General features: G+C 29.8%; 2 protein-coding genes across 2 annotated transcripts; one reads left to right on the plus strand and one right to left on the minus strand.

Annotated features, from left to right (window-relative positions):
- The first annotated feature begins 319 nt into the window (after positions 1 to 319).
- Positions 320 to 8,581, plus strand: LOC143221122 (pancreatic triacylglycerol lipase-like). Its single transcript, XM_076446645.1, has 9 exons — positions 320 to 473; positions 1,267 to 1,421; positions 2,809 to 2,928; positions 3,126 to 3,272; positions 3,878 to 4,106; positions 4,532 to 4,963; positions 6,499 to 6,625; positions 6,921 to 7,136; positions 8,479 to 8,581. The coding sequence occupies exons 1-9, from the start codon at positions 320 to 322 to the stop codon at positions 8,579 to 8,581; spliced, it is 1,683 nt and encodes a 560-aa protein (XP_076302760.1).
- A 1,631-nt stretch (positions 8,582 to 10,212) lies between these two features.
- Positions 10,213 to 17,286, minus strand: LOC143221123 (uncharacterized). The gene is given in 22 exon segments (XM_076446646.1): positions 10,213 to 10,407; positions 10,722 to 10,888; positions 10,891 to 11,059; positions 11,061 to 11,165; positions 11,814 to 11,831; positions 11,833 to 12,035; positions 12,038 to 12,481; positions 12,484 to 12,654; positions 12,657 to 12,674; positions 12,776 to 12,964; positions 13,033 to 13,282; positions 13,284 to 13,423; positions 13,515 to 13,688; positions 13,691 to 14,068; positions 14,178 to 14,196; positions 14,198 to 14,707; positions 14,774 to 14,839; positions 14,841 to 14,861; positions 14,863 to 14,940; positions 15,546 to 15,684; positions 16,062 to 16,166; positions 17,273 to 17,286. Coding segments are annotated over 22 exon segments (3,573 nt in total).
- Positions 17,287 to 19,021: the final 1,735 nt, after the last annotated feature.

A 19,021-nucleotide genomic window follows, 5' to 3' on the forward strand; every position in this document is an offset into this window, starting at 1 on the left:
TTCAAAGTTTTCTATTTATTTAGGTTGTTCAAATTTTCAAAAAGTGGTTAAAATGAAAGGAATGTAAATTAAAAAAATTAGTATCAGTAATTATAACTGATAAAAATTAATAAAAATTATTAAAATCACTAAAATTACTAAAATTAGTAAAAAAATTACTGAAATTAGTAAAAAAATTACTAAAAATTATCATTAGTAACACTGGTGGCCATCATGGCCTCAGTGAAGGGATAAGCGTTGGTTATTAGTGATCATATTAATAATGAAGGCAGAATGCAGAACTGAAAAGGTTAAAATAGATTTTTTGTTTTGTTATAGGATGAGGAGGAAGATGCAAGGAGTCACCGAGGGCGAAGGAGCATCGATCCTGCTACTCGTCGCATTGGCTCCTGTTATCTGCTCCGCCGGAATCCTGGACCCTTGGCAATGGGCACGTAGTGATCGAATCGAGGTCAACATTCCTTGGTTACCATGTAATTATCTCTGAAAATTTCATATCTCTAGCGTATAATGGACTAACGTTAGTTTTAACGCTAGATCTACCCGACCATAATGCGTGCCTAGATATTCTCTAGATATCTCTAATGTATATTAGATTTAATTTTAACACTAGATCTACCGATTTGTAACATGCACCTATGTATTAGGTAATAATAATTAAAATATTATGATAAAAATAATTGGGTATATATAACTCAGATTTAATTTTAATAAATGATTAATATTGATATTTTATATCAATAATTTTGACTTGTTTGGAAGATCTAGTGCTAAGTCCGTATCTAGTTTATTTTGTAATAATTAATAGATGCTATGTTAAATGTCATGGTTCTTAATATAAACGAGATTAAAATTCGATAAAGTTTTCTTCTTTTGTAATTATAGTATTAAAGTTAGATTTAATGACCAAGTTCTTTTTTAATTTTATTTTCACTGTAAAGATTTCTTAAATATGATATATTTTTTACAGTGAAGTATAAGGTTGAAATTAATATTTTTAGAATAACAGTAGTTAATAAATAATATATACTATTATTGTTATATTACTACTTACTATTATATTATTATAATAATTGTTATTATATTATCATTATTACTGTTACTATTAATTTTATTATTAATACATCTATTATCATTGATGTTATTATTAACATTACTGTTAGTATTATCTATGGATAAGTATGATTCTTAAGAAAGTAAATAAATTTGCATAAATTCTAGAAAGAATTTGTTATAATAATTTTTATTATGATTTTATTTTATTAGTCGAAAATGAAACACGATGCTACGATGAACTAGGCTGCTTAAATATAACCAGGAGCTGGTACCACCTCATCCATAGGCCACTTAATGTATTTCCATTACCACGAGAAGTCATTAATACTAGATTTATCCTGTACACGAACGAGAATCCCATTGAAGTAAGTAAACAAATTTTTATTCAACAGCAATATTGTTGGAATTATTTTTATTTACTTCAATAATAAAATTATAAATAAAAATAATATAATAATATTTTACTAGAGAAAATTTACAATTAATTCGAGTCACTTCCTCGTCAAATAGTGTTTGTCAGTTGCTAATTGCGATAAATTACAATAACTTCTTAATTAATGCGACATGAATAATGGTTAAATGAAACTCGGCTCATTTGGATGAATTAAACTTAAATTCATAATTAAACCAACAACAACTGATCAGAAAAACAAGAATTTATCTTCCTTTACCTTTGTTTCGTTATCTATGTGAATCTTGATCAATCTCTAAGTTTATTTAGCTTATTTCGTTTCTTTCTTTTCTCCAAGCTAATTACACGATAGTTCAACTCAAATTAAATAGTTCATTGATCATTGTAAACAAATTGTGCAGTATTTCTCAATCGTTTTGTAAAATAAAAGGAGAATGTAGACTATTATTACTATTACCACTGTAAGAGATTTCCACAGTTCTTATGTATCATTGTTTTTGAGCCTCAAGAACACTGTCAGTTATAGATAAATCTTAATTTAACGATTTCTTATTAAAGAAGTTCTTTGAAACAACTTATAACTCATAATAATTGACCATTTTTCATTCTTCGTAATAATTACCTTTTTGGCATTACATAAACATATTACATAAATATTTAATTTTTTTATCGTACATTTCAAAACTTTTTATCTAGACGTAACTAAATGCAAAAAACTCTTCCATTCGCAAATAATTAAAAAGAAAAAACACTGGAATTCGCAATTTTTGAGTTTCTAGTCTTCAACAGTGTAACATAACACCTGTATATGGTGGCAAGAGTTTTGGTCACGAAACCTAATAATGCCAATTGTCTATTAACTCTAGGCGACACTGTTTACCCGTTATAGTGTCCCGTCACTAGTCAGACAAGAAATCACGGTTACGAGTTACGATTTACCCAGATAAGCCTTCCCTGCCTTGTTAGAGAGTCTTTCCGACATAGCTTTCAAGTTTCTCATATGTAGGACGAGTCTCTATTTAGACTCTGGTGAATTCACATGTGAAGGAAATGAGATGATAAGAAATCCAATGGAAAGATTAAAATATATGTATATGTATTTTACTGATGCTCCAACAGATTTTTTTACGTAATATTTTATGTAAAATTTTATGTAACATTGTTCTGTAACATCTATTTTCATTTCTGTGATATCATTAACAACAATTTCTCAGTTGTCTTTCTAAAAGATTACAGGAAAGAAAATAGTTGATCTAGCATTTTTAAAAAACTAAAAAACTTAAAAAAAAAAATAAAAGTCAGTTTATTTAATTTAATATGTTTCGCATTTTTTTTTATAGGGACAAGTATTGATAGTTGCTAAAGATAAGTCAATTAAGCGATCATCCTTTAGTCCAAAAAGAAAAACAAAATTCATTATACATGGGTTCATAGACACACCTCTTAGTAATTGGGTCAAGGTAAGACAATGACTTTTTAACTTTCTTATATTTATTTTTCAAATATTAATGAATTTTTAAATAATCTAAATAAGTTATTTATCATATTTAACATATTTAAAATTAATTTTTATAACTTTTTTTATATCTTAAGTATTTCAAATCAGTTTAACTTATTTGTTCATATTTCTATCTAATTTTTTCAATCATTATAATAGGAAATGAGGAATGAATTGCTGAAGCATGATAACTTCAATGTCATCATAGTTGACTGGGCTGGGGGAAGTCTGCCACTTTATACTCAAGCAACTGCCAACACAAGACTAGTGGGCCTTGAAATAGCTCATCTCGTTAAACACTTGCAGGTAAAATGAATCTTCGAATAGAAAAGCTAGGTGCATTCACGAAACTGAAAAGATTTTTATTTGTTAAAAAAAAAAAAAACTTATGAAACATTGTAACATAATCTCATTCTGAAACAAACTTTTAGATCACTTAGGTTCATTTTTAGGTGGTACAGATATCTCAAAAGCAGAACGTGAAGAAATGTCAAATTCTTGACTTGAATGATGAAGAAAGCTAAAAGTATGTTACTTAAATCTATAACTTAAATAGACAGTCTCTTCCTCCACTGCTTTTTACATGGTGATTGTTATTTAATTTATGATTTACTTTATGTAAGCTTGGTTTATGGAAAAACTTCTAAGTATAATGGATTATAGAAAGTATAAACTTATTTTAACTTATCTTTACATGAAATTCATCTGAAAAATTTAATAGGCACGTATATAGAAACTAATCATGTTAGAAATATTCAATTTTGTAATTACTTTATAAGTTAATATTTCATTAAACGGTCACATATACTATACATACATAAGTAGCATTTTATATATTTTATATAATATATGAATTATGGTTCTGCAAGTGAAACAATTAAAAGATTGAAGTATTGTTTGTTAAAATGCAGACAAATTATGGACTGGACCCAAATGATGTGCACCTGATTGGACACAGCTTAGGAGCTCATACTGCAGGATATGCAGGGGAAAAGATGGGAGGAAATATTGGTCGCATTACAGGATTGGATCCAGCAGAGCCTTATTTCCAAGGAATGCCTAGTCATCTAAGGCTAGATTACACTGATGCCAAATTGGTCGACGTCATTCACACTGACGGCAAAAGCATCTTTTTCCTAGGTAAGGAAAAATATAGAAACATCATTACAATTTAACATTTTCATCTTCGTATACTATAAAATATTTAATACTTAAAAATTTAGCCAAAATATTTATTCTTTTATGCTTATAACTTTAAGAATTATTATATATATAAAACTAAGAAATAAAAAACAAACAGTATTAACCCTTCAATTAATTAAAAAAAAAATACATCATAAAATTATCACATATAATAATTACTTACTGAACAAAGAATAGTAAAGAGAAATAAAATACAATTTTCTATCAAATTAAGGTTTATAATAAACTTAAAGTTACTTTTAAGCTCAAAAGGATAAATTTTACTGAATCAAAAATATTAGATTAATATAATTTATTTTTAATAAATCAAACTACAGGTATTATTTTGATCATTAATCTAAACTAACTTAGTACATGATAAGGACTTCCAGGATATGGAATGAGTCAGCCATGTGGCCACCTAGACTTCTATCCAAACAATGGTAAGGAACAGCCAGGATGCACAGATCTGAGCGAAACCACTCCTTCTTTACCCCTGACACTCATTAAAGAAGGTCTGGAGGAAGCATCGCGAGTGCTAGTGGCCTGCAATCATGTGCGTGCCATAAAACTCTTCATTGAAAGCATTAACTCTAAGTGCCAATATGTGGCCCATGAGTGCTCTAGTTATAGCAGCTTTCTCAGAGGAGAGTGCTTTTCATGCAAAAGCAACAATAGTCTTAGTTGTGGGATTATGGGTTATCATGCAGACACCAGTCCAGCTTTAGTAGGAAGACAGGCTATGGGGCAAGATGTTCTGTCTTTATTAGGATCCAAATTTTTCTTCAGTACTGGCAAAGAAGATCCTTATTGTAGTAAGTATTAACAATGTTTTAATCCTTAGACTTTATTATTCTTAATCTTCTATTCTTCTTTAAAAAATGTATAACTTATTATAAATTATTATTATTACTTTATAATAATTAAATTTATTTAAATTATAATAATATAATTATAACTTATTATTATTATTTATTATGCTTGTATATGTTTTTAACAAACTTAACAAAAGTATATATAAAAATATAAAAAAGATGAGAAATATCCAGCTCAAAAAATTAAAAATGAAAGATTCATATTATTTGAAAGCAAAAATACAAATTTTAATTGAATCAATTTTTTATTTAGGAAAATATTGTAAAATATAATTGAATATGAAATTGGAGATTAGATTAATAAAAGTATAAAAAATACAGAAATTCATAAACTTATATAATACAAAATAAATAAAAACTTAATTTTTAATTTTAAACAAGTGAATTTTAAATAATTTTAAAATCATTTCGAAATCATTGAAAATTCATCTGAATCTTGTTCTATCGGCGAAATTACTACTAAGTTTCTAATCGATTCTTATGTGGAACAGAGTTAAATCAGTTTCGAGACATGTAGCAATTTTCTTCGTGACGATAACAGAGTGAAAGCAGTTTGTTGAGATTCATAATAATAAAGAATTGCTTGACTCCTACGTTTGTAACTATCCAATACGTTTAATCCAGTCTGAAGTATTCCAAGCAACAGAAACCTATTAAAATTCTCACTTTTACTAAACGTTTATAGATCTTTCGATATAATTCTGACGTCGTTACTATATTAAATTTCCATTTTACTTAATTGATATTTATTGGAGAAATTTTTCTGCAAAAGATAGAAGTCGGGTTCTCATTTCATTATATATGCAACTGTATTGCCTAGTACTTATATCAAGCAACAAATTTTGTTCTATCTTTAAAACATTAAATAAAATTTATGTTTATCTTTACTAATTCTTGGGAAAATAATTTCCCGATCACTCTACTTAAGTAACTTCATAAAAAAAAAGGAAAACTGAAAACTACTTATTTTTTTAATTAAAGTTGTATATGATATAATGATAATAATATATTTAAGAAAACATTACAATTTATTTATCTCATTCCATATAAGTAATATAAAAGCTTACTCTGAAGATTAATCTTTAGTTTTTTAATTCTGCTTAGAAAACGTAGTAATTTGCACTTAATAGAAAACCATTTCTTCGATAAATTTTCTAAAATAATGGCAAGTGTTTAATAAAAGTTTACGTTTCTAGTGATATCTACAAATAGTAAATCGACTAAACATCGTTTACCTGTAATATTAAAAGAATTCTCTAATTTTAAATTCTATTATCAATTATCTTTTAATATTTGTTAGTATGAAAATCATTTTTGGCATAATGTTTGATGTAAACAGTTATATATGTTTCAAAACTTGTCTGAAATATAAATATTGAATAATAATATTTAATAAATCGACTTCCTGAAAATATTACTCGTTACTTAAATTTTTATAAATTTTTTTTTATTTTCAAATTTTAATAATTTCCTAGGGAGACATTACAGAATCACGATCAATCTTGCGCGACCATCATCCGCAGAAAGCTGGGTACAAGGTTTTATGAAAGTTACTCTTCACGCGGAAAACGCCATTATTCGAGACATCGATCTCACTCCTAGGTAATATCTACCCACCTCAATAATTCTAAGAAAATTAATCTTATCATTTTATTCATAAAACATCATTTTCTTAAAAAGCAATATAAATCAATGATTTATAATATCATTACATATATATTATAAATATTATACTATATTCTTAATCAATAAAAATACAAAAGCATAAAAATTTTAGAACGTGATCCCGTAAACAAGTAATCATTGATTTCAAATGTATTAATAGACGAAATAACATTTCTTTAGATAAACTTGAATTTACTTAAAACTTAAATATTGTGACTTCTTTCAATCATAGTGGTTACATGAAATTGGAACACGGATCAACGGTTCGAATGGTTGTCGCTAATGCAGCCCTTGCATCTGGTGAAATTGGAAAAATTAAACGTGTCGAACTCTCATGGACCTACGACATGGACGTACTGCAACCAAGATCACTTTGCTTTTTTTGGTGTAACGATCGTCTCTATGTGAACAGTGTCACTGTGGACATTATGGAACTCGCAGGAAGAGGGTAAGTTGATCATTTCAACACTAGAAGCGGTATTTTTAAATTTCGCATACATAATGACTTTTATCTGAATAATTATAAACATTAAATATTTTTTAATTCTTTGTTCATTAATATTAATGAAAACATAAGAACGTTTTTTAACAATACTTATTTTCATTGACATGAAATAATGATTATGTATGTTAATATATTTTTCGTATAATATCTTAATTTTGGTCATTCATATACAATATATTTAAGTATAGATATTCACTGCTGATTGTATACAATGTTGTATACAACAATCTAATATTTCATAAAACGGTAAAACTTATGAATTTATGCGCCTACTTACAAGCAACCCATCATACATTAGCCGTCTCCGTGTGGCTTTGATAAAATTTCAAGTAAAAATTTGTACATTGCTTGATACGAAATTTATAAAACTTTTTAATTTTTATATCTTTATATTTTTATTTTTGATATTTTTGTAGTAATACTTATTGATTTTAAGTACAACATTATTAGAAATTGCAATGTATTATTTTTAATATTTTATGAATAATTATTAATAATAATTAATTCTTATTATTAATTATTATAAATAGATAACTATTAAAGGTATTTCATTTTCAGTTTAAAGTGAAGTAATATTAATCTCAAAAGTTGCACTTAAGTTTATATTAGAAAATAAATGCTGAAATTATTGAAAATATTATAAATAATGTGTTGTAATCTCCTTTTATGTTAAAGGAATATTATGACTAATAATATTATTATTAAAACAGCATAAGATAATTTTTATAATAAAGAATGTACAAAATCTTATTCAAAACTACATGAACCATTACTGAAAATGATAATTGTAAAGAAAATTATGAATTAATAGGTGCTACTAGTTTTCTTCCTTAAAAACATGTTTATTTAAAAATTAGACAATATTGGATATGTTTATTGGAAGAAGATATTTTTTTCATCATACTTTTCCTTCTTATATTTATTCTTAATTAATTTACAATTTAAAAATCTTTTCTATTATTCTATAATTCTTTCATAATTTTATTAATTTTCCATAATTATTTTCATATTGTTGCACAATTTTGTAAAATTAATAAAACTTAGAATACATCGTTTAAACACTAAATTTTATTTATTACAAATACTATTGTTAATTTAATACAAGTCAGACATAAGTACAATATAATTAATATCTTTATACAACTTAAAGCACCATTAGTCAATTTCTGATCAACTTCTATCATGCTGATAATTAACACGATATTTAAACTATAAATATTAAATATTAGATCAATTGACATTATATATATTTTTTATAAATTTACATACCTTATTATATGTGCAGAAGAAGAGACGCAGACTTCAGCAGTAAACTCTGTTCAGCAAGTAGACAGGAGTATGCAGAAATTGCTAGTGGTTCCACAGCATCTTTTATTGACAACTGCTAATCTTCAATTCATTTAACATGTGTCTGTTACAACGTGATAATTTAAGGTTCTCGTTCCTGTGAAAAGTATAAAAATTAAAGTGGAATTTAGTGAATTTGTAACAATAAGGATTAGCAACATGAATGGTGAAACTCATGAAAAATCTACAAATATTAACTGAAATTATATTTTATAATTTTATAATTTAAAGTATATTCGCAAATTCTGTTGATTATTCAAAAAGCGAAGCGAAAATTATTTCGACAAAAAATTTATTTAAAAAAACAATTGCATCTACAAACATATAATAAGCAACTGAAAGAACAAGTTGCACGAGTCACAGGTAAAAAAATCGTAAACGATAATACTTATCTTTCGAAAGCGAAATGACAGTGGAATTATTTTCACATATCACAAAAAGGTATTTAAAAAACTTAATATCGAATAAATTCACATTTATATGTCGAAGGAATTCACATTTTTTGTTGCTGTAAAATGCGGTGGTATATAAATATTAAACATGATTAAAATTCTGTAATATAAGAAAAATCGGCACGCGTCTGCAGCAGTATTAATTACCATCAATTACTTTGTACATCTTGTATATAAAATTAAATAGATGTAACTAGATAATGCTAGGTATTAGTATAAAAGCAGGTAACTTTTTGTAAGTAATCAACGACTTTTAGCGAGAACTTGCTAATGCAAAAATCTTTGGTTCAAGTGTGAACTGTATCTACGTACACCTTTATATAATATTTACATTAAAAATACTGTCCATTGCGACGTAATAGCGACAATCATTTTGTGATATTTCCTCTTCTTTTTATGTAATTTAAATACTATGTTTAAATACACAATTACTGGTAACTTTCGACATTAAAAATTGTACAAACTGAGAATAAGTGTTGCAACTGTAAATGGTACGGGTATATCTTGCGTTATAACTTGCATTATAAACTCTTATAATAAACTTGTTATGCCATATAACTACACCGTATTGATTAATAATCACATTTGATAATGCTTTTTATCGAATAAAAAAAAACCGTTTTTCCTATTTTTCTTTTTTCGATGTTTTGTTTTTGTTGAGAGGTAAGTTTCCAAAGGCTACAGGAAAAGAAACACACTTGTACAGCTTGCTAATCTTTTGCAATGTTTACTCCTCGATAAACGATGTACACGTCAATTCGTCGCTTATACAAAAAGATCATCGCGGAGTGCAGCTATACACGGTAACACATGATTTTTATCTTACACGAGATTCAACAATGATCGAGTAAAAAAGCCGTCCGCGTTTGTTCAACGCGGTAACAAGGGTTGGTAAAATATATAATATGAATATATAGCGATATACATAATATAATCTAATAATCTCTATCTGTATAACATATAATCTGCATATAAATAATAAATAGGAAAACGAGGAGCGGGATCAGTGATTAGCTTGGTAAGACTTTAGCACTAAATTACCATTACGAACATCCACGGATCTATGGAGCATTGTGTGATAATGACAAGAAAAGAAAAGAAAATCAAAAGTGAAAGATAATAGAGAACAGTGAAATAACTAACAATACATGTGAATATACAGCTGATTCATTTGGCATAGTAGTTCTAGAGCGTTCTTTCTCTAGCGCGCAATAGAATGGTCAGTGAAGATCATCGACCCAAGCGGTTTCTAATGACTCGATAAGAGTACGAACAAAAGCCATTTCTTTTCGTGCATTTTCCAAGATCACGCGGGGATCTTGCGAGGTACACCGCAGTATATTTGGTGCCATCACCATTGCTAAATTATTTGCGTCCATTTTAGTGCGGGCAACGACTTCTGGTCTGGCGAAAATCTGGAACAAATATTTCATACATTGCAATAAGAATAGTTAAACAATAGGAAAGTAAGGAAAATAAATCACTGTTGTGAACTCATTAATTTCTGGTGAATACATAACAAAAATAAGTAGAACGCGTGATTAAGAGATATATAATATCTCTATTTCTACTTTTAATAAAATGATTCAAATTTGTTTTATTATTTTTTTCTTTGCACTGAAACATGCTTGCTTTTTTCTTGTATAAATCTTTTTGTTTTTTTTCGTGTTCAATTTTTCAAACTGCTATGAATTGTATTCTCTCTATCAAATTAAATAAAGATATTTACCTGAAGGAATCGTATTAGGTGACAAAGAACGCGACGATTTAAGTCAGGCAGGCGATCTACAAGTGCGGCAACATTAGCTGCAGAAACTTCGGCATCATCGTGTCTCATCGACACGCACTCCGTGTAAAAAGAATCAGGTATCAATGGTTCGTAAAGTTCTCGAACCCTAGTTTTAACAAAGAAGCAGGTGCATGAGCATCTTGAGAAGCTGCCAAAATCGTACCATCTTCGAACCTGTCCAAACATGCCTTTAAAGCACTGACTTCATCCGCATCCGCGGACACTCTAAAAATTCCCTCCGTTAAAATACCGCCCCGCGCCAGCACTTGACGCGTCAAACGTGGTTTGTATCCATGGTAACTCTCGATTTGGGAATTTGTCTCTTTGTAGAGCCATCACTTCTGATAACGTCGCCCCAAACATGGACGCTCGGAAAATCTGAATCTATAATAAAATAAAAACAAAAAACGAATTTGCATTTCATACTGGAAAAAGTTTAATGTAATTATGTATTGATTACTTATATTATGTCAATGAAGACAATTAAAAACCAACTAGAAAAGCTTAGGAAATACAGGAAGTCGAAAAAGGAAAAGTGTACTCAGTGAAAGAAATATAAGATTAAATAAAGTCATTATAAATAACAGCTACTAATTAATTTGATGCAATTCGTACAAAGTTCCAAGTAGTATTTTAGACATTTCTAAATGACAATAGAAATTGGAGTTTTAAGCATGTGTTTTCTTAACTTTTGTGAATTTTACATAATTAATGATGTAGAACTTCAATGCCTGATAGGCTTTTATATTTCTAATATTTTACTCACTAACCATATTTTAAGCTTGTATATTAAGCTTGTAATAGCTTTGCTATTAAACTCATCAAGTAAAACTTACAAAATCTTGTCTTAAATTTGGAGATATTCTAATTATATATTAGACCAAGTATACATTGTTTAAGATTTATGTAACAGTATTTACTTAGGATAAGCTTGTTACAAGATCGAACAAGCGCATCCATAACATTGATGTATATCACTCGAATGGAAAACAAAATTAAAATAAAATTATTTAATGAAAGAAAGAAACATACTCTTGCTTGATCAATATCTTTCTATAGTAGCCTTGCGAGGCTGTCGTTTGCCATGTGCTCCAATTCGTTGTAAACGGCGACAGGCGACAGTTGCATAATGACTAACTTGCACATGAATTGGCCACTTAGCCACTTCTGGAAACTGAAAATTGGGATCACGATGCCTGTTCATATAACCTTCAAGATAAGGTTCGAATGTCGCACTGGGCGGCACGAATGCCAACAGACAGCCATCAATTCCCAACCTCTGCGCAAACTTTCCTTTCGTGGATTCTCTGTAGTCTGTCTACAGATCTGAACATATAATTCATCCCGTAATGGTGGCTTTGAATATGCTGTATTCACAATGTCCATAGCTACACTGTCTAATGTCATTCCTACATTGGCTTTCCGATCACCCATATACACTTGCACAAGCCTAAATAAATTACAGGCTTCTCGTTTCAGTAACTTTTCACCATCTACAACCACTAACATTGGCTGTGGTATCGGGTCTTTAGACCAACTAAGAATGTCACGGACGCTAAACTTCTTCCGGAACAGCAAACGCAGTCCCTTTGGGCGTCCGCAGTTTAAATTAAGATTGTCTTGTGCGTATTTCTCAATATCACCACCACCGGCACTGTCGTCTCGTCTCGCCTCTTCGACATCCGTATTATCGATACCGTACCAACGCTAGGAACAGAACTTATCGCAGTAGACGGTAGAATTGGCGGTTGTCTGGTAGTTGCTGTTACAGTTTCTCTTGTTTCTACTTGTGAGGGAATATTCGGTGGCGATGGAGGTCGTACTTGTGGCCTTGTTAAAGTATCCGCAGTATTGTAATACGTCGCTAAGCCGCGGTATCATAATTACCCAAATCTACGATTATACAAATATTATTTCAATATATTATAAGATAAATAAATGCTTGAAACAAAATTTGTTAAAGTACAGAATATTTTATACGAATAGCAACTAACCTGCATAGTGATCTTCAAGATATTCTTGACTAGAAGAATCACCTTGGTTGCTTGCTGCTTCATCATCTGCAAACTGATCATCAGAATCATCATCAGCTCTTCCACCAATACCTTCACCTCTTCCACCCTCTTCATCTAAAGAATCATCACCTTCTTCTACTAATAATGGATCTCCAAACTTATAACAACCTATAAAATTAAAAAAGTATTATTAACTGTCTAAAACAAAATTCAAATATTTACTATTAAATAGACACCTGAAAGTTTTGCTTGCTGAAGAATATAATGCTGAAGCGGCAACAAGTGATCGGCGTCAGATAGCAGATTCCCATAAAACGGAGATGGAGGCGGACTCGGATTACCATTACTTCTCTTTTTTTTACTATCATCTGCTTCTGTGAGTCCTTCTGTTTCTTCACCTACAGCACTATTGCTGCTACTATTACTACTATTACTACTGCTAGTATTACTACTAAGCCTTTGTCTAGGTTGCTCGTGACTTTGACCTGATAAGATAACGTTCGTGCATAGAATCATCGTCCCTATCTCTTCTTCTTGACTGTTGCTGCTGATGCAGCTGTTGCAACTTTTGTTGCTGCTTTTGTTGTTGTACAAAACTGTAACTGCGAGCTAGCGGTTGCGGTACGCCTTAAAATATATAAAAACAAAAATTGGATTAAAATGTTTAAAAATATTATAATTGATATGTTTAATTTTAAAGAGACAAGAATGTACTTACAATCCAATGAATTATTACATGCCGTATTTCTTCTGTACTCTTTTTCTCTATCACGTTCCCGTTCTCTTTCTCGTTCCGCAACTTCAAGACTTCTTTGCTTCGATGCATTACTTAAAACGCTTGCACCTCTAACGAGACTCTTAGAAGGTTCATTTCTTTCAGCTAACATCGCACATACATATCTCTAACATTCGCTTCTGAAAGTGACACTGAACATCCATGATGTCTTCTTCCTATACTACCAGTATTATCTTGCTTATTCATATTACGCGGATGTATGGAACTTGGATAAAAGGCTGAAGTGTTTGTTTTGTCCAAACTATTTACTCTTTCTCTATGGTGAATTTCTCTTTCTCTATCTCTATGATAACGATTACTGCTTTCCACCAGGGAGCCATACTTTTCACCCTGTGATTTATAACTATGACTCAACTGAACTTCTGGCGGACGGTACGGAGGCATCTCTTGTCTAATTATTCTAGACTCCATTAATGAATCACGATATGGCGAAGTACTTGGCTCAGGACCATACGAACCTCTACTACTTTCTCTACCTATAGCATTAAAATACAAATTGAGTTAACTTTATTTCCATTTACTTCTTATTTGAGTAAGAGTACCACAGAAACTTAATTTTTTATGAAATTTAACTCACATTCTTACCATTTTTATTCTTTTCCAAACTCTAAATTTCCTGCCCTACCCTCACGTTGCGAATCAACAAATGTCTTCTTCTTAAATAGGGGAGTACTAGTTGAAAGCGACAAACCTAATGGAGGTGGTTCACCCAATGGTATTGACTTCTGATTTTTCACACTTTCCAGAGTACCACTCTTATGTCCCCTAGCTTCCAACGTACCACTGTGTTGTCTGGGTGAAGACTGTGCTTGACTTGCCGATGTCTGTGTGGCAGAACGATGATGATGTCGGTGCGGAGAGTCCAATAATCGATACCCAGTCGATTCCAAAGACGTACGGCTGTGAGAGACAGAACTATCACTAGACCGACCAGAATCCTGAGAATGATTATGCTGACGCCGAGTTGTGGGCACTTCATGATGCCTATGATGTCTGTTATTGTGATGGTGATGATGATGATGATGTCGTCGTGAAGATGGAGATGGTGAAGGAGGTGATGTTTGTAGATCCACACCAACATTGGATGTTCTTGTTTTATTTACACTACCACTTTGCTATAATAAAAGGTTTGCTGTAACAGTTATTCTTTTAAAACAAGAGTTATAAAATGAAATACATACCAACGAAGAAGATAAATTGGAACTTTCTTGATGATTAAACCTTGTTAATCGACTGACTGAAGGAGTTTTGGGTCTGTGTTGATACAGATTTCTTTCTTTCTTGGCTCGGTTGATTTCTGTGCATCGACTCCACTGCTACTTGCTGGTTCTGTATTTTGCTTTAATGTCTATAATATATATCAAATACATTTTTATAATATTTTTCATTAAATTTAATATTATTAATATTAAAAATAAAATAAGTGAAAATATTCTCAACTACTTTTTATTTCTTAAAGGCTTCAAAAATAATATGACATAAAAATATTAAATGGTTTAAAATTTCTACACTAAGAAATGAAAATTCATACAGTGATATAAATAAAAAAAATATAAAATGTTCTGAAATAATTTTCATGCTTGTAATATGGTATAATGTAAACCAGAGTTTTTTTCTCTTAGCCACAAACAGCTATTTATAGCTATATGAAGAGCAGTCAGCTTGCTCACTTTATGTCCTCAACATTCTACAGAAATACTACATTAATATGTACTAGTATAGAAAAGCTTTTAAATCATTGTATCTATACATATCACAGTTTATATCCTTAATAAATCAAACACAATGTTCAGTAAGTAAACACATAATGTTAACAGATTTTTATCACTAACTGGAATTTCAGATATCTACAAAACCCACCTAATTTTTAGCAGAATGTCTTGGATATCTTTCATGCTGTATCACCACCCTTTCAAGTTAAATATTTGTTATCAGAAGAGATGAATCACTCACCTGAAGCTTTGCTAAAGGTATGATGTCACAATTGCTTGGACGGTGCCACACAGTTTTTTGGGATGTTGCATTGTAATAATAAAACCGTGAAGTATTTTGATCAAATAATTCCCACCATTGATTGTTATCTGTTTTTTTTCTGTAATTAAAAATATAGCAATAAAGTATATATCTAAATGTTTAGTACAAGGGAAAACTACTAAATTTGTTATAAATATAATTAAAAACTACTTATTTTAATTATTTATCAATTTAGGTCACAAAGAATATTTAGAGTCTAGGCATGTGTGAAATAGAAATCATGTCAATTATAAATACTTCCTCTATCATAAAAGGAAAAGCTTATATGATGATAACTTTCACCAAGCTAATTAATCAAAAAGACAATATAATCTTAAGCAAGTAATTATTTTTCTGTATAAGAAAGTTGAGTTATATTCTTTATAATATAATCCAGAATAAATAGTATTTTAAAATATTTACTTCTACATAAAAAAATATATATTTAAGTCTTACACTGGTACACCAGGTGGAGGATCCCATACACACTCTCCAGTTATGAGATTAGCATACATATGCTCCTTAGTGCGAGGTTCTATAATTTCCACCCATTCCATTCTACTGCAATTACACAGTTTTCATATTTTAGTTTTACTTACTTTGTAATTTTACATAATTAACATACATGCAAATTTTATTTAAATAATTTATCACAAGAAAATAATTATATTCCTCGTTAATATAATATCTAATATAAATTGCAATTAAAAATTTATTTTTAAAAAATTTATCATACACCAATAAAGATAATAAAATAAACATTATTAAAAACAACGATATTTAAACATGATAAAATTACTTGCGTGCACGTTAAATCATTAAAGCATGTAGGTGCACTCGAAGATAAATTTGTTGTTCCTTTTTATTACTATAATTAAAAACTCTAAAAATAGTGCTGCAAAGTGAAAAAATATATATACAGTGGGATATTTAATGTAAGGATTAAATTGTCGATCGAATAAAATGTACTCGAAAATTTAAAATGACAGCCAGTCTAATCAATTTTTAAGAATGAAAAATAAAATCGAGACAAGTTAATTATAAGTTATAAATAATTAATCAATAGTATTCAACCAAATCTACGGCAAAAGTGCTTTACCAAAGTTTTTTTTCCGCAGATAATAAATCTTCCGGTAAGCAAAACTTACGAGAAAACGATGATGATTATGAGGAAATATTAAAAAAATGTAACAAGAAGGAGGAACATTTGAAAACGAGCAAAGTTTCGACGTAATAAAAGGGTGTCCACCCCCACCCCCATAACCATAAATTGATAGGAATGCTGACTGCAATACGAGCAACTGTCTGATGTCATGCTATCCGTTTAATTGACTGAAATACGCAGCAGAAATCCATTCGTACATAGTTGTATACAAAGGAGAAAAAACAAAAGTAGTGAAAGACAGAGAGGAAAAGGAGAAACATGACTTCGATAATGCGTGCGAAATGTAAATGCAAAAGAATTTCAGCGAGCAAGACCCACCCAGTTCAGTTGATAAACTAAGAAAAGTAAGAGAAACACGATTGTGTTTGAAGAATATGACGAGCCTCTCTCCCAAGAAAACTGGGACGGGTCACTGGGAAAAAATTCACTATCGATCCGCAAAACATAGTCACTATATCGTGCCGTATTTCCATTTCCTAGAATCGAAAAATTTCTTTCTTACCCGTCGGATGCCATCCCGGAAAATTAATCCGCGGTTTAAATAGCACAAAACACTTCACGTCACTTCGTGAACACTTTGTGACACTTCACGAGCACGACGGTGACACTTCGATGTCGCAACGTCCCATTTCCACGAGCATGAGCGACGCAGCCCCTTCATGGCAGCCCATCGGCAGCCATCTTTTTTCTCCTGTTCGTTTTAGCGTTCTGCCACTATAGCGAACGAAAACTTACTTTATCCTAAATTTTATCCGAAGATGCACTTGCATACTCATCTTCTTAATATTCCCTTATTGGTGAGTACTTGCCACGCAAATTCGCGATTCAATTTTACTCACCAATAACATATTCGATACATTATAATTCACTTTTTTTCGTTACATTCTTCTCAAACTTAAGATTGAAACGAATATCGATTGATTGTTCGGATGGTCTACATCACGCAAGAACTATCACTAAACACTTTCTGTACGGACTGACGGTGTTTGGTAGTTGACATCTTTGATAAAACTGTTATCTCTTAGCATGTGATAACGTACATATCAAATTGGTGAGGTTAGGAATGTTAACAGCCATATTTTTTCTCATTTGGACACATAAAATTATCATGACACTTGAACAACTTTTAAATGATTTCCTTAAACTTTAGATTTGTTTTTAATTCGTCATGTCATTTTGTTATAAATAATAATGTTTCATGCAAATCTTATGTACAAGTAATTGATTTAAAACTCGGCAATAAATGCCAGATGATATTTTTAGACGAATCTTTCTATTTTAACTTTTAATAAATAAAAATTAAAAAATTTATTTTATATGTTTTGTTAAAAATTGTACATCAAATATCTCTTTTTCTTTTTTAAATGCATATTAAGAGAAAGAACCTATTTACACTTTAGCACTAACATTTTTTACTTAATGCAACAATTTATCAGAATTAAATGCAAACGACATCTACATTATTTTGCAACACCTATCGCAAGTGCTTTAATATTCCTTTTCCTATCATTTATGACAGTGGTTCTCAATCAGTCATATAGTAAACAACTGGTAATATGTAAATAATTTGTATAATATAACTCTCTGAATACAACCGTAAATGATTTAATTCTCTATTTATCTTATTTCTTTACCTCTTTTGTTACATTGTCCTCTTTTCAATTATTTCTTTTCTATGTATATCAGCCATTTAAAAAATTTTTGTTTTGTTTCATGAAACATAGAAACAAATGAATAACAAATAGTAGTACAAATACTAACAGTAGAGAAAGTAGAGAAAGTAAAAAATGCGTCTTTATTGAACATAAAGAAAATGATTAAAACAAATTAAATAGAAAGAAATTAAATAACTTATTCAAGGATATAATTCTGAATATATATTTGCACGCATAATATTTTTATTGATAATATTCAAATTTCTAAACTTTTATTTCAGTAGTCAACATTCGTGAAAACGTTGAGAACCGCTAGTTTTGGACATACTACAATAACAGTGTATTGTAATATTTAATTCATGCATTGCAAAAGAAAAATGAGATTATTCATCAGATTCGAGTGATGTATTCATAATAAGCATTTGTTAAGGTTTATGAAAAAAATCAAATTAAATATTATAGCCTAACTATATAATGCAATCGATAACCATTAATTTATAGCCTTATTATGTATAAAAATTTGGTATTGTTTTGTAAACAAAGTTTTTGAAGATGGTTTATTTTTTGTTGTTTTTTGATCTTCCTATTATGATTAA

The sequence above is a fragment of the Lasioglossum baleicum genome, unplaced genomic scaffold, assembly GCF_051020765.1.
Source record: "Lasioglossum baleicum unplaced genomic scaffold, iyLasBale1 scaffold1929, whole genome shotgun sequence".
In the NCBI taxonomy this organism is placed as follows: domain Eukaryota; kingdom Metazoa; phylum Arthropoda; class Insecta; order Hymenoptera; family Halictidae; genus Lasioglossum; species Lasioglossum baleicum.

Coding starts and splice junctions, on each gene's coding strand:
- LOC143221122 (XM_076446645.1), top strand. CDS start 320: ATGAGGAGGAAGATGCAAGGAGTCACCGAGGGCGAAGGAGCATCGATC. Junction 4,964..6,498: donor CAAAGAAGATCCTTATTGTA/GTAAGTATTAAC, acceptor ATAATTTCCTAG/GGAGACATTACAGAATCACG. Junction 6,626..6,920: donor GACATCGATCTCACTCCTAG/GTAATATCTACC, acceptor TTTCAATCATAG/TGGTTACATGAAATTGGAAC.